Raw genomic sequence first — 17,021 nt, 5'->3', positions numbered from 1 at the left:
GAAGCTTAGAGGTCTTAATGCACACAAATCTGGGTTACTAGATAATCACCGTCTGAGCATATTAAAGGAGACAGCGCATTAATCTTAGGGCCTAAAGGAACCCTAAAGTCACCCAGTCCAAATGTCCACATTTGTGTATATATTAAATCTCTATCCCAACTTTCCACCAGATAACATTCAAGGTGGCCAACCACAATACAGACACAATACAATAAATCAGTAAGGAAACACTCTCATAGGTGGCTGAATGTTTAAAAGAAAACCAGACCTTAAGGCCAATTCACACATCACATCCTATACAGAAGGCTCCTCATGGTAGAAACTGGAATTAGAAGCATTGCTGGCTTAAAGAGCATTGTGTGTGATGACCCTGTACATATGTCAATCCTTGCATGCCCATGCAGTGTGCAGGCTTTGGGAAGCCACATAAATAGCATCCTAATGATCATTTATGCACATGTGTAGGATCACACACACCCTCCGCTCCAGGCATGGAAGGATAAATGTTCAACATCTATTATGAAGACCTTAATGCCCTTGCTGGAATTGAACATACTTCATATAAACACCAACTTCATTTGGATACCCACTCAGACATTGGGAGGGCATATATTGGGGGGGGGCACTGTTTTTTCTGTTCATTACTATGTTATGCATTTTTGTATTTTTATATTGTAAACTGCCTGGCAATCCTCGAGTGAAGGGTGGTATAGAAGGTAATAATAATAATAATAATAATAATAATAATAATAATAATAATAATAATAATAATAAACAAAGCTTGCAGGGCACCAGTAAAAATCGAAACCAGTTAAGAGGCCTGCACTCTGTTTAAATAAAAATGCCCATCTGTTGTCAGCAGAACATTATCAGAGAAGGAGCTAGCCAGGCTTCTCTGGGCAAGGGGTTCCAGAGTTTGGAGCAGCCACTGAGAAGACCCTCTTCCGCATTCCTACCAAATGTGCTTCAGGCATTGGTAGATGAAAAGGAAATGCCTCTTTCTAAGGCAAAAATCTTAGCATATTACTACTTCCTGTAGGTTAATAATCACTGACAGTATAGACAAAACAGCTGTTTACCACCCAATCCCCATCAGTAAAACCTGGCTGGTGAAAAAGGCGAACAACTACACTGATTGCCAGTATTTTCTCAGGCATAATGCAAAAGATTGTGTTCATAAATCACTAATGGTTTGTGACCTGGATGAGTGAAGGATCACCTTTCTCCCATATTATGACACCAGGCTGTCTTCTCCAGCCACCCTGCCCCTGAAGTCAGGCAGATAGCAACTAACCAAAGACTTTTAATGCAGGCTCTGAAACTGGTCTCTCAAAGAGATGCCTGTCTGCTGCTTGTTTTTTGTACAGCAGAATATTCAGTCATCACGAAAGCCCTGCCCTGTACTCTAAAATGGCGCAGCCTCAGCGAGAATTAGGTCTTGGTGACTGCACATACACAAAGCAGCAGGTTTTGCAGATGGAGCCTTATCACTAATGGGGCAAATGCAGGAGGGGCTAAAAAAGTGTGTTTTGTGTTGGAGACATTTAAAGCACACAGCAGGATACAAACGGGTGTGTTTCATGCTGAGTGGAGGAGGCCAGGACGATCTCTTCTCCTGGTAATGTGAAGTTATTCATCCTCTTTCCACTCTTGTGGATAGAGGGGAAGACAAAGCGAACACAGTAGCAGAGCCCACCCCAGGGACAGGTGGCTAAGGAAAGCCGCTTCACTAAACCAAAGTTTTCCATCTCTGGATCAAGGTTAGTTTCAGTAACCATTAAGTCAATCTCAATCTTGTATCCACTGACTGAATTCCAAAGCAGAATCATGCAGCAAATATAGCTGCTGAAACAATACACAATACTTTCATCGTACTTGATACAATGTATGTGGAGAGATGATTTCCAGAGCCCATGGGTAAAAAATTTACAGCTGAAAATTACGGCAATGGGAATCTCCCCATCCAAATTACTAGAGCAGGACATAGTCCCAGCTAAAAGAACAGTAACCTGTAAACTAGAGGAGATGGACTTGCAGCAGAAAATGGTCTTGGGCAATGGTACCTGCTCACCTCTAAATCTTGGTTTATTACCCCTCTTAAGGCTCCCAAACTATTTGAATTCTTTAACTTCCTCAGCTCATAGATATGCCTTTGTAAAGGCAAGATTCAACACCTTCCCATCGAACGTGCTGAGAAATAGATTCTCCAATGGACAGATATCGCTCTTATGTGATTGTAATTGTGGGGCACCGGAATCGTTGCATCACATAATTTTTGACTGTCCTTTTCACTTACCGGCCAGGAGCAAGTTTCTTGCTCAATATCTTAAGGGAATTGCCGATGATACAATTGAAGCCAAACTGAGATATCTACTAATTGATGATGACCCCCTAAGATCACTCATGGTTGCCAGATTCTTGATCAGCGTCCTATCCCTAAAGAAGAGAAACGGACTCCTGTGTGGCTCGGATAATCCCTTTAAACCATGATCTATGTTTTAGGTGATATCACCATTGTTTTAAACCATGATCTATGTTTTAGGTGATATCACCATTGATATCCTTGATTAATTTATGAGCAGAGGGCGATGTATAGGTTACAAATTTATTGTAATGTATGATGGTGGTCTTTGTTTTTATTTTGCTTTGGTTCCTGTTTGTCTTTTGTAAGTTTTGGCGATTTTAAATTTGGAGGTTTAAGTATATTATGTTGGTATGGGAAACTGTCGTGTAACGGGCCAATGGCCGTAATAAAGATCAATCCAATCCAATCCTTTCATCGTAATCTGCCCGCCATAGCATTTCCTATGAGGAATTAAAAAATTCAGCTCCTGAAATTTCTCCTTCAAGCCATGCCACACTTAGTTATTCTAAACATAGAATAACTTGGAAAACATTTTAGAAGAGCATTTATGCAGAAGTCTTTTCATTCCAAAACAATATTTTGAAGTATTATGTAAGTAGCATGATCAAGAAATAGGATCATGTGACACTTTAAGGCAATGCATCAAATCACAGTCAAGGAAGTGTAACTATGGTTTGGTGTGGTGTGTGATTGACAAACTATTGCTTCCAATAGTCTGGGAAATCAGAGTCAGAAACTATGAGTTTGCAACCATAGCTTATGCTAAATGGTTTGTAGTGACCAGAACAGGGCTTTTTCACTTATCCCACCCACCATGCTTTGCCTGCTGCACATCTGGAAGACAAAGCTACAAGAGCAAAAAGCATGAGCTAAGGGAGGGGTCACCAACCCCGCTGGAGATTTCCACTGCTGCTCCTTGGGAAGGGTCCCAAACTCTTAAGCTTTCGTTTTTTAAGAAGAAAAAAGAAGTGTCTGCTCCTTCCACAAAGTTATGGGGCAAAATGCACAGAAACCTACTAAGCAATTTCTATGAAATGAGAGTCAATGTGGTGTGGCTGCCTTGCATGTTTTTCCAGGTACTGTGGAATGCTCCCTGTTGCCGTTACACAGCAGCAGCATCGGTGGGTGTGCGTTCGCAAAACCCACACTGTCTGATCTCCACAATCAGGACCAGCAGGATGTAGCTGACTTCCCATGGTAAGCAGAAGGTTGTCCAGGCTAGATGTCTTTCTCATTTGGTGTTATGCCAAATGGCTCCCCATGGTAGCCATTTTGTATTATAACATGCTCCCTGCCCCATAGCTGCTAGCTTGTGACTGGTGCTGCCAGTGCTCTCTCACAATTTGAAATATGCCCACTGCTCTGAAAAGACTGGTAACTACTGAGTTAGTGATGTGATGGTGCATACAGACTCCCTTCTCTTGTAGGCACTTCAGTTTTGGTGCTCCAACTTACATACAAAAAACCCTCTCACCTTTGACGGAACTGAAGCTGGTTTCAGAAAATTCTTCACTCAGGTCAATCAGTGTCCCCTCAGATCTGCACCGTGGGAGCCCGCTGGCATTGGCAGCACGAATCCTCTGGGCTGCCATCTTGAGATTTGTGCCCTTCCCTGAGAATCTAGTGGGCCATCTTCTCTACAAGAGTTGTGCCATTTTTCTTTAGAAGCTTTAAGCTACCAGTGCGTTTAGGGCGCTATTTGTTTTTTGGGGGTTGTTTTTTTTACAACTTGAGACAAATCTGAAAAGAAAAAGAGTGGAAGAGTTACAACATGGTTTCTCTTAAGCATTTCCAACTTTGACATGAGAGTCTGTTGTAGAAAACTTCTCCTTCTCCAATTTCACTCTAAAGTTTATAGTCTGAAAAACACATCTGAGTGTATTATTTTACTACAACAAATAATCAAAGAAAGGGTGGGGGAAACTCAAATAATCTACTTTTGGCTATTCATGTAGCCATCAGGCAAAAGCTGGGGGGGGCTATAGGATCCTGTTTCCCCACTGCAAAGTACCATATTGCTTACTTTAAAATATGTTGAAGGAGGGGTAACTTTCTTTACAACACCTGCTCAAGTCACTCTAGTACAGAAGGTTTTCTGTCCCATATATATCCAGTACGACCAGAGGCAGACTTCGGTTTTGACCAGTATACCTTTCAAAAGCAACATAATGGTTCCTATTCAATCTGTTTTCTTTTGGCCAGGGTAGAACAATCAATAAACCTGTAGCCCTCCAGAACTTGCTGGCCTTCCACACCTCTCATCCTTGACCACTGATCCTGCTGGCTGGTGCTCAACATGGCCAAGACTGTACTGAACTACCGTCTAAGCAGAGTAAGTTTGGGCTACAAGAATCTAAGTTATGTTGACACAGAGTTCTCCTCCTTAGAGAGGACCTTCTCTGTACTCGACCTAGTTCAAAATAAGCAGCCCACCAATGGGATATATTTCTTTTGGGTGTTCCGCAAGATTCGCACGAATACACATACTTTTCACACTACTGAATCAGTCTTTCCAGCAATTTGATTTAGACAACTGCTCAGATTTAGCATAGATAAAGTCCAAAAGAGAAATGCAATTCATCAGGTGAAAACACAAGGAAATATAGATGGTCACATTTTCCAGCAACTTGTCCAGGATGTGAACAGTTAACCAGCTATGTAGCCAAGTGGACAGCCACTCCCAAAGTAGTTATTCTACCAGTGCTTCTCAGCCAGAGTGCTTGACTGCTCTCCATAAATGTTTCCCACATTTAGTATCCTAGCACCAACAGGTGCATAAAATGTAGCAGCAATTACTTTTATGCCTAGTGACTGCTGTGATGATGCCCCTGGTCAAAGCCTTTAACCACTATCAGCAATGTAATATCTTAACAAAAATTATTCCACTTAAGTCCTTGTTTATGAATGGGAACATTCATTTCCTGTTTCAGTTAAGTAACAATGACATTAAAGGTAAAGGTAAAGGGACCCCTGACCATTAGGTCCAGTCATGACCGACTCTGGGGCTGCAGCGCTCATCTCGCTTTATTGGCCGAGGGAGCCGGCGTGCAGCTTCTGGGTCATGTGGCCAGCATGACTAAGCCACTTCTGGTGAAACAGAGCAGCGCACGGAAACGCCGTTTACCTTCCCGCCGGAGCGGTACCTATTTATCTACTTGTACTCTGACATGCTTTCGAACTGCTAGGTTGGCAGGAGCAGGGACTGAGCAACGGGAGCTCACCCCATCACGGGGATTTTAACCACAGACCTTCTGATCGGCAAGCCCTAGGCTCTGTGGTTTAACCCACAGCACCACCCGCGTCCCCCACAATGATATTAGATGCGTATTAATGACTAAAGGTAACGAGTTGGATCCAAAGAATTGCAAGCAGAAGCGAAGAGGCACTGGTCAGCGTTATTAAAGGCATGCTGGCATGGTTAAACTATTGCTATTGGGCAGGGAAATTCCACAGCAGTCGTCCTCTTGCCTTTGCCTGCAGAAGCTTCTGTGTAACTGGGGCACATCTTTGGGTTCAGGTTGGAGCTCCTTACACTATCATGAGAGTGAAGGTGCCTCCCACATGCAAGGGGTCTCCCTCGGTTCCAAGACCAGGGCTTTGTTTTATTAATAGTTTGCTGATGTTTCCAGTTTATTTTGCAAAGTGCCAACTAGGGCTGGGCGATATCTGGTTTTCAACACCGCAATATATCACCAGCTAAACATCGTGATATACCAATATATCACGATGTCTGAAATAAGAATGGGAGAGATGGCTTCCTTTAAATTTTTTTTAAAAAAAAAACTTTATTTTTTAATACGTAGGAAAGCATCATCTCCTGAAATGACTAATCAAACAAAAATAAAATTAAAAGGAATCCTCAAAGATATAAAAAAAAACACACCAAAACATTTTAAATGGGAACCAAAAGGTCTTGGTTGATCTGATGGAAATACAGCCTTTTAATGATCCTTTGACTAAATAAATCCAAGTCAAAACCCAACCTCAGATAGACAATTGCTGTACAAGGAAGCTCTACTTTTGACAAACCATTTACTTTTATTGGAAGGGATGGTCATTTTCTCTTTGGTCATACAGTCATAATAGTTCTTAGGATTCCTCAAATGAGCTATTACTCTCTGAGGAGATCTACGTGCGCGCGAGCGCGCGCGCACACACACACACACTTACTTTTTATTATTTGGAGAGACTAACTTTTCCCCAGCTTCTTTCAAACAACAAACATTAGCACACCCTTTTTTTCCTCCTTTCTCAGAATTGGCCGTGTTTTAGGCTGCAGAGGTCAGGATGTTACTTTTAAAGACAAGTTAAACATGGGGGAACTTTTAAGCTTCAAAAATTTATGGCAAAAGTTTTTCTTAATATTTCTAAACCTTAGAGTGCATATCTTGAGTTCAGCTGAAGCCTCTGGAAGCTGCCCATGCCATTACAGACACGATGTCAAAAAATATATTGCCTACTTTTTATGCAATATGCACCTTTAAGAACAAATGTGTTGAGGGGTGGGTGTGCCCGCACAGGTGTGTGTCAGGGTGAAAGAAAGCCCAGTTTCACCCCTGCAAAAATACAAAGCAAATAATACAAATAAATCTCACATTTATTTTTCACATGGCCTAGTCCTCATCTGCAGACTGCAATAAATTGGCAGGCATAGATGCAAACACAGTGCTTGCATGAATATGGGGGAAGGAAGAAATGGAGTTGACGTCAGAAGAAAACAAAAAGGACAGAAAATAATAATTATGTAAAAGCAAGTTACAGCAATGATTAACAAGGCTGCGTTGGTGTTAAGACACACAGCCTGGCATTGGTAAGCTAATTAACACATGAAGGATAATAAAAAATCTTGTCATTTCAAGTTGCAGGTGCTAGAATTGAGTTTCTGTTCAAAAGGCAATTCAGCAGTTTCATGCTGGCGTCTCCCTTCAAAACTCCTTTTTTCAGAGTGACCTGGCAGGCTCAAATGTTTTCCTGCTGGTTTCTGGACATTGCCATTTCAGATGTGAGTTTTCCGCCTGTTTATTTCATCCGAATTGACAAGCTGCGTTCAAAAGAAGCAAACCTGAAACCATGTTTTCAAGTTTTGTAGCAGGATTATTTTAAGCCACTACTTTAATAAAATACATAAATCACTCATTCTAAAAGACCATGTACCACATAAAGAGGTTCTGGTTTTGTATTTCCCCCAAATTTCCAGTTTTTCTATTTAGAAAAAACTTTCCCCACCCAAAATTTTCCAGTTTTCCTCGGTGTTCTCCTCTCAGTACAAGTGTGTATTAAAAAAATTTAAGATTTGGCAGCCCACCCCACAAGTTTCAGGCTGCAGAACCACAATCTTATGTGCAACAATTTAGATCTTTTAATGCAGCAGAGCCAGTAGCTTTGACTTCCACATTAATATTCAACGTACTGATAATCATTCAATTTTTATGTTAAAAAATTAAGAGAGATTTATGTCTGCTAAATGTCAGGGACTTCTCCATTCCTTTCAGAGTTACAGTGGTACCTCAGGTTACAGACGCTTCAGGTTACAGACTCCACTAACCCAGAAATAGTACCTCAGGTTAAGAACTTTGCTTCAGGATGAGAACAGAAATCGTGTGGTGAAAGCAGGTGGCCCCATTAGCTAAATTGGTGCTTCAGGTTAAGAACAGTATCAGGTTAAGAACGGACCTCTGGAACGAATTAAGTACTTAACCCGAGGTACCACTGTACTCTGCTTGAGAGACAGACAAGAAGTCCAGGGCAGAAGAAGCACATCACCAATAACCCTCCACCAAGAGGCCTTCAAAGGAACCTGGTTGTTACCAAAACAGTAGAACAGAAACAAGATTTCAGAGCTAAACAGTAGCGCTAAGCTACAACATATCAACCCGAAGACCATTTGTAAAAGTGAGCAAGACTTCATTTATAGCCTGAGATGGGTTGGGACTTTGATCTGGAAGCAGAGACCCCCTAAACCCCATAGTTGCCTAGAAACTGTTTCATGATTCCTCAAGGACGGTTTAAAACTATCATTTTGAACTGTTTCCTCTCCCCCCAGTCCTATTCAGCAAATACCTAAGAAGGGGGAGGAAGTAAAACCCATGTGCGGCGGGGGGGGGGGGTTGGTTGGTTTGGAAAAACATATCCTTATCTCATTGCACCCTGTAGATCAGTTCTGACAGGTGGGTGGGACAAGACATTTGTCAATCATCTGGTGTCAATTATGTCGGGTGACTGACACCTGTCAAAGTTGATTGAATGGTGCTTCCCAAACACCCAAATGGAAGCTGACTCTACACGTTTCACCAATTCATTCACATGGCAGAGATGCCTGTTACTGTGGCAGCACCAGAGAAACAAGAGTGTGGCCCTTGGCCCCCCATCTCTTAACTGTGGGTAGCAGGGAGCCAGAGCCAGCTATTCGCCTCTGCACTGGCACAAGAAGGCTCAACAGTTTCGCTGCGAAGAGCAGTCCAAGCCTCATCTACAGAGAAAGCCAAGCCAGAACAAACCGAAACACGGATTACTCCAATTAATGACACAGCTGACTGTGGTGGATATGAAATGGGAATGGATTAGTCTTTGTAAAGAGCTATTTACTAAAGGTAAAAGGTAAGGTTCGAATCTGTGTGACGGGCTGAGCTCCCGTTGCTGTGTCCCAGCTTCTGCCAACCTAGCAGTTCGAAAGCATGTCAGTGCAAGTCAATAAATAGGTACTGCTGCAGCAGGAAGGGAAACGGCATTCTTACCGCTCGAATTGCATAGCTAACTCCCCCCACAGCAGTTGATATATATTGAAACAACACAGAATTTGCACCACTTGTACACATTTTGCTCTTGGCCATGGCCTGATATGAACTAATACAGGGATGACAGAGCACAGGGTGAAGAAAAATAGATCAACGTTTTAGTCAGGTACTGTTCTTAATCAGCTGCGTTAATTAAATTACAGTTATTAAATCTTGCCTGGGATATTATTAAATGTGCAAATAAGATTCAGACATGTAAGGTGTCAGATTGAAGGCCACTTGGCACCTGCTGAGTTTGTGGCTAGAGGGGAGATCTGAGCCATAGTTAATAATCCATTATACTACAACAGATTAATGGTGAATGTCAATAACTAGAATACTCTGAGGTGCAGGGGTTAGAGTTCTCATCTTAAATTGGGTGACTGTCCTCAGAAACAACATTCTGTTGAGAAAGATAGATGGGTTAACATGCATTGCAGGGGTTGGACTAGATGACCCTGTGGTCCCTTCCACTCTACGATTCTATGACTCTGTGTCTTTTAGGACAGGACAACATAATGCAACAAACTCTCCTGGGCCCATGCATCCCAGACCAATGCCTTTTATTGAGATAGTTGCCAGTCATATTAGAATCCTTTCCTTACATTTCGGCAGAACATCAAGCAAACTGGTCAGACAACAGCATCAAACAGGCTAGTGTGGTCTGAAGCCTAACAAGTCATATTGATGTGGCATAGAAGAAACAGAGAGAGCTGGGTGCAGAAAAATCCAAAAGCCCATCATTTGGAAATTCCACTATTAGGATCAGCCAAAATATCACAAAACAAATGAGTACCGGTAAGCCTTTGAGTTCTCCACAAGTCTTCATCAGGCTGGATGTTAAGCAAAATGGGAAAGGAGAAGATGGGTGAAAACTGGCTTGATGTTGAGACCACAAAGCCTGCATTTAATTACCATCTTAAGATGGCAGAGACTGCAGACTTACTCTAACAAGTTGCACTCAGGATGCAATAAAATAAAATAAAAGAATGATAGCTCCCTTGTCCAAACCAAATCTACTAGGGTAGGAAACAGTATATGGGCAGCCTGGTTAAATGGGACATTGTGCATTTTCGGAACAGAAATAAATCTCTTAGCATCATATGGACACTTTTTTAAAAAATCACTGTTTCTGCTAATTGGCTAAAAGAAAAGTTTATTTAGAAGAACATTTACATCAAATAAATATCAAAAGGAGTCAATCTTTTTAAATAAATGTTGGAGGTAATGAGCTTGAGAAGAAAATATTTACTTTCCAGCACTGCTGACATAAAATGTATGTCATCACAAGACAAAGATAAAACTCTTGCAAGGAAGCACTCAGAAGCAGCCCTTACTCTGAAAAGGAACACCACAGAATTAAAAGAAAAAAGAGAAATGGTTCATCATGGTGTCATAAAGTGGCCATTACTCTTGTGTAGAGCTTGCAGTTATCAATTGTCAGGTGACAACCTGGTCCTATAAAGAAGAGGAGACTCCTTTTCCCTTCCAGAAATGCACAAGGCCTTCATTCAGTGCAAAAGCAGAGGGTTCTGTTTAGGAAGCAGACTTAGGACTGGCCCATCTAAACAAGGACATCCCTCCGACTGGACTGGGCCCACCAAAGTCTCAGGCAGTGTTTGAGAACTTTCTAACTAGGGGTGACAAGTATTGAACCTGAAACCTTGAACATTACCATTATTATTTATTAAACTTCTATACATCTGAAGATCACAGGGTGATTTTCAATATAAAAACACAAAATGCATGTCATAATAACAAACAAAAACAATACCTCCACAGTTTTAAAGGCCATAGATCGTTTAATTAGTTGAAGGTCTAGGACTCCATCAATGTAGGAATGCATTACAGTCCTGCAGGTCTCTCAGGTGCAGTTAATCAGAGCAACAGTAAAGTTTCCCAAGGAAATTTGTGAGTCTTTGGGAAGTTTCCAGTGTTCCAGACAAGCTGAGGCAGCAAGCCAGGTCACAAGACTGGGAACTTTGGATACAGATTTCAATACTTTTAAGCAATGGTTGAAAAGGCCATTACATATTATCTCAAATTCTTGCAGTAACAAATGGTTTTCCTTTAACTAGCAAAACATTAACCATTGCCTGGAAAAAGCTGAGTCAATTCTGACTGCAGCTTGTGCAATGTGAATTGGGTCTCTTTGGTATGATGCAGTATTTCAGAGAAGATGCAGATCCGTGTGTCCTCCACACCCCAGACTCCTTTAGGAGCAGGAGCAGGAGCAGGATACAAATTGAATAAATAATAGAATGGTGATGATTGTGTTATCGTTTTCTTCATGAGGAGTATACTCCAACAAGAAATCTAACTCATCCCCCCCCCTTCTGCTTCAATCTAGTCCCTTTAAAACTGCATTTCATAGTATCAGAGTTGGAAGGGACCATGAGGGTCATCTAGCTGGACCCCTGCGATGCAGGAATATGAAGGTGGCCTGTATCAGCACCCTGTTCTAACCCTGTAAAACTGCTTTTCCTCTGAAATTTAACTGAGTTGAACTGGTTTGAAATCCTGCTTGTTCAGATCCGTTCCTGGTGGAACAGGCACACATACACAAAAATTGCTACCAAGGAAGACCATAGAATAGATAGCATATTGCTCATTCATCCCAGTGACAAGTAGGAGAATGAGCTACAGTACACACCACACAGGCTTTTAAGAATTACACATGGGGAGTGCAACAGTAAACAGGACTATGCAATACAGTAAAGGGGTCGTCAGTGTCTTGTCATTAATGGTGTTCCTCTGCCTTCACAGCTGCTACTTTGATCATCCCTGCAACATGGCGAGACAAGCTACTGCAGCTACCAAATGTTTTATTGTCACTTTGACTCAAGAGTTAACAGTTCTGTATAACTCCATGTGCAGTTGCCACACGGAAACTGTTGAAATGATGCTACAGGCGTACTTCAAGTTCTGTGGCGGGATTAGTCAAGTACTCAGGCCTACTAGCAACCAACCACCAATGCCGCTGATGCTGCCACGTTAGAAACTGACTTTTAAGCGCACAATATATAGAGATTCTGTGCTAATTTGTTCGTTGCCAAATTACTCTGAAGAATTACATTCACTTTTTGCCGCAAATTTAGGGAAGGTTCACAAGGCTCCCAGAAATAAGAGACGTTACATCTTTGGCTAACCCCATTTCACTCTCCGTGGAGAACAAAATTCCAGACCAAGCAGTTTTCTGTTGAGTAAAATACTTTTTCTATTCTCATGTACTGCCCTGGATTTCTTAGTCTGTCATTCATTTCTTCCACAGATAGATGGGAGTAAGTGGAGAAGCCTTCTCATTGGACCCAATATCATCTGGGAGCTCTTTCACAAGCTTCTCAACACGGCTTATGCAACTGTACTCTGCTCAACTGTGCAGCTGGCTCCATGCACAAAGTGCCATTGTAAGATTGCTAGGGAGCATTGCTTGGTGAAGGAGAGCCATGGGCAATGCAGAGCTGCAATGCCAATGTCTCAATCGGCAGAAAAAACAGCAGCCTGTCAGATATCAAGCAATGAAGTGGTAAACACACAAAAACTTGCTCTGCTGAAAAATCTTTAACCTCCCAGAATGTCTTTGCTCAACTACAACCTTTCTTTAACAGGCTACAAATCTAGCTGTAACATACTGTACTGGATTTGACACAAGACACATCTAGACAAGATAGCTCATTAGTGATCTGCATTTACCATAGATAGGATCCTGTGGGAAAGATAACTCTCCTCTTCACTTACAGAACTTCTCAAGGCAGTCAGAATGAGGAAGAAGGAGTTAGCTACCCTATACCCTATAGGGCGCACCGGCCCATAGGACGCACCTCATTTGGGGGGAGGGGGGAATGAATAAAAAAATTTATTTCCCTCCCCCCAGCCCCCAGAACAGGCTGCTATCCGCAAGCCTGGGGAGCCCGGCGGCAACTCCCACTGGCTTGCGGATAGCTTCCTGAAGCCTGGAGAGCGAAAGGGGTTGGTGCGCACCGACGCCTCTCGCTCTCCAGGCTTCAGCGAAAGCCTGCATTCGCCTCATAGGACGCACACACATTTCCCCTTCATTTTTGGAGGGGAAAAAGTGCGTCCTATAGGGTGAAAAATACGGTATATCTCAGGGACTGAAAGCCATGCAGGGTGTAAAGCTAGGACCGTAGAAGCTTGTTTTATGCCTTCAGATTCTTCAAGAGAAACCTCTGGCCCAAGGATAGCATAGCTTCATCAAAGCTCTTTTGCCATTCCTGATTCACTGTATTCTGCTAGTTGATACAGGTCAGAGAACGTCAATGAAGAAAAGAAGGGCGGGTGGGGGATGAGAGTATTGTTTACAACCTAGCAGTTCATGGAATAAATGCTGCATATCCACAATCTGTGCAAGCCAATCATACTCGTAGCTCTTGTTTCTGATAGAGCCATTGAAGCAGAGCAACAAAATCCATTTATCAATGTTGAAAGTTTAATTGTTGGTAGTATTTGCTTATTCACTCATCTAGCAGAATCATACAGTCAATAAAAGGCCTGGATCCACCAAGTCCCTTTGTGCAATTATGAGGATGCATGTTTGCATGACCATAATTATAAAACACACACACAGCATGAAATCTGCCTGGTTTGTGTTGATTTAACCATGCTATTTCCTGCAGAATTAATGTGCTGGCTACATGACAAGCTCTTCCAGTCCTCAAAGATATACTCCCCCCCTTTCCCAAGTGACCACAAAATTGGAAGAGAAGGCCAACAGCGTAGAGAGGCTGGACCTGGAAATTGCTGCTTTGGCTCCTCCAACTAGTAGATGGGTATTTCTGTCTAAGGAGAGAAGTGACACACTGCATAGCCTTGAAGACTTTCTTCCTACCAAGCCACTGTTCCACCAGAAGCAAAGTCTGCAGCCAGCCTGCCATGAGATGAGCACAACTTTCAGTGCTCCCATCACCTCTTCCTAGTTCTGCTTTCCCACTCACAATTGTTAACATTTAATCTCACCACATGAGCAAGCTGTTGTTTAAATCCTACTGGATGCCCTTGTGATGTTTTGCTCAGTTTTGGGTTGCATTACTGGCAAGCTCAAGTTCTTTGTTCTGTCTCAGACCAACAGACATAAAAGATGTTTTATAGCAGCTAAGAATGTGAACCAAGAAATAGAACGCCACTAGTTCAAACCTCACTATAACCATACATCTACTAGGTGACATACCTCTCTCTCTATCAGACCCAGACCTTATTTATAACATGGGTGATAATATTGCAAAGAGGATTGCACACAAAGCTAAACTGTGCCTGAACAAAGCGCCATTGGACTATCTTACTCCACCTTCCTCCTCCACCAGTGGCTAAAAGAACAACTTTTGCAGTTAGCTTCACTTTTCAAGGATCCCCCTGGCTACTTAATGTTAACATTGGAAAAGTGTTGCGCCTAGAAGTGGGACGTATTGAAGGGACTTTTCCTGAACACATGGTCGAGTCTGGGCTCTTGCTTACCTGAAAAATAAACTTGTCAGCTTAGAAAAGCACAAAAGAGACTATTTCCATCATTTGGTATCCTTTTATTCCATTCATTGAAACAGAGGCAACAACCACTGGCCACACATGGAGAGACAAGCTTGGACACTGATTTACATCCTAGATGAATTTATGATGTAATGGGCTCATTCCCAGCAATGTTTTTACACTGCCAAGTGCCTGTAATGTTTTTTTTGTTTTTGTTTTTGTTTGAAAGCAATAAAGTGTGTGTGTGTATATGAGAGAGAGAGAGAGAGAGAGAGAAAGAGAAAGAGAAAGAGAGAGAGAGAGAGAGAGAGAGGGAGAGAGAGAATGTTAATATACGAACTCAAGGTCCTGGTTTAAAACAAACCCTGGCAAGTTTCATAACAAGCTAACTTCAACCCCTGATTTCAATCTGTGGGAGCTAAAAATGGTTCCACCTTTGTCTGTATCATGCCGCCAAATGAAACACTCATTTTCTTGCATACTCTGTGTACAATCGTTTGCATTTATGTTTTACTTCTTAGAATTTTGGAAATTATGACGAATATTTTAAAAAGCATTGCTGCTCAGATGCAGCTGGGCTGCTTATCCTCTTCCAAGACTGGCTTTAACAGAACAAAACAGAATGTTGGGCAAGATTTGTACTATTGTGAAGTCAAGCAATCCCAAAACAGCACAATGAACAGGAAGAGCCATAAACTATATATTTAAAAGGTGGGCCTAATCATAGAATCATAAAGTTGGAAGGGTCCCTGGACCATCTAGTCCAACGCCCTGTGATGAAGGAATATGCACCCATATGCAGATGAAACCCATGACCTTGGCGTTATCTGCACCATGCTCTAACCAACTAAGCTGTGGCTGGTTTGACAGCTGCAGCCATTCCTGGACCACAGTAGTTCATTGCAGTTGGATTACTGCAATGTGCTCTATGTTGGGCTTCCCTTGTGCTTGATCTGGAAGCTGCAGTTAGTGCAGAATGCTGCGGCACAATTGCTGACAGGAGTGAGGCTCAGAGGTCTGAACTGGTTGCTTATTTGCTACTGGGTTCAAAGTGTTACTCTTAGTATATAGAGCCCCTAACAAGGTCACCTTACGCTACTGTAATGGTTCTAGGGGTTGCTCATGTGTAAACCGGCGCCACACCTGGCTGGGTTGCCTGAGTGAACCTTTTCTGTCCGGACAGCCACTCGCCCGTGGATGTCTCAATCACTGGCAGAATCTGTCAGTGGGCGTTTCTTGAACTTCTTCCAGCAAAGAAGCTCTTTGACGCCTAGTCTCCGCCTACCTTCCCTGCGCGGAAGCCTTCTGCGCAAGGAGGGTGTGGGCAGCGGAGGACCCTTACTCTCCCCACTGGTCCCCGGCGAGGAGTCATGGGACCGCCTCACCGATTCCCCCATCTGCCCCCCTTCTCCACTGGTGCTACGCTGATTCCCTTCCCCAGAAGATGGGCTGCCTCTCCCCATCCCGGGACGCTCTCTGGAATCCCTCTGGAGCCCGCTCTCTCCCTCTGGCCCTGATGGCAGTTCCCTGACACCTACACATGCCCTCTTGACCACTTCAACAGAATTGGCACTACTGCAAGTGCCACAAAATACCCGTTCTGCTCGGCTGTTTAGCGTGGCAGCACCTGCACTTTGGAACGCCCTGCCTACTGAAACTAAGCAGGTGCCTTCACTGCACTCCTTTTGGTACCTACTAAAAATATTCCTATTTAGACAGGCCTACTCAGATGCTTAGGAACTGAATGTAATTTAAATCTGTTTTAGCATTTTCACTTTTGTATGTTTTAAAGTGAGGTTATAATTTTTTTTCTTGATTTGACTGTTTCATCTTTTGAAAACCACTTTGAAAGGTTTTTTTCCCCCAATCAAGTGGTTATGAATTTTATGAAATAAATAAATAATAGGCACCGTATGTCAAACACACTTTGAATTAAAGGAGGGCTTAAGAGAAGCCTATCGTACGGACAGAGTTAAGACAAACTGTTAGTAAGAGCAGCTCACCCTTTCTTCCCAACTCCCACCCTCAGTTGATGATTGACAGTTGTAGTTCACAACAGTGCAAAGAGTTTGGAAGCTACAAAAAGCAAATAGAGATGAAAAGAGGATCAAAAGGGGAAATTTGTAGAAATGTTTATTCTTTGAAAACTGTTGCTGAGGGGAAAGATCTCGACCATATATATTTATTGAGATATCCACAGGCTTTCCCTCCTCACCCAGATGCTTGACAATATACCTTTGAAATAAAAAACAACAACCAAAAATAGGTTGTTTGGCTTACAGTATCCTGCAGAGATATTTAATTCTTCAGGATACCACTGTATATAAATTCTTTTCTCTTTCATCGCTAAAGAATGGCACAGCGAAGAGCGTTACGTAACAGAAAACTAAGAATAGTCCCCAAGG

General features: G+C 42.4%; 1 protein-coding gene across 2 annotated transcripts in view; it reads right to left on the bottom strand.

The window, feature by feature from the left end:
• The window catches only part of SH3BP4 (SH3 domain binding protein 4), a 38,797-nt gene that overhangs the window by 11,582 nt on the left and 10,194 nt on the right, over window positions 1-17,021 (bottom strand). For both annotated transcript variants that reach the window (XM_079977162.1, XM_079977163.1), the window contains exon 2: window positions 3,840-4,105. In XM_079977162.1, coding sequence (XP_079833288.1) covers window positions 3,840-3,957 — 118 coding nt within the window. In that variant the 5' untranslated portion in view covers window positions 3,958-4,105. The remainder of the gene's footprint in view (window positions 1-3,839; window positions 4,106-17,021) is intronic.

The sequence above is a fragment of the Podarcis cretensis genome (genome assembly GCF_951804945.1).
Source record: "Podarcis cretensis genome assembly, chromosome: 1".
Lineage (NCBI taxonomy): Eukaryota > Metazoa > Chordata > Lepidosauria > Squamata > Lacertidae > Podarcis > Podarcis cretensis.
This window is presented reverse-complemented; position numbering and strand designations above follow the sequence as displayed.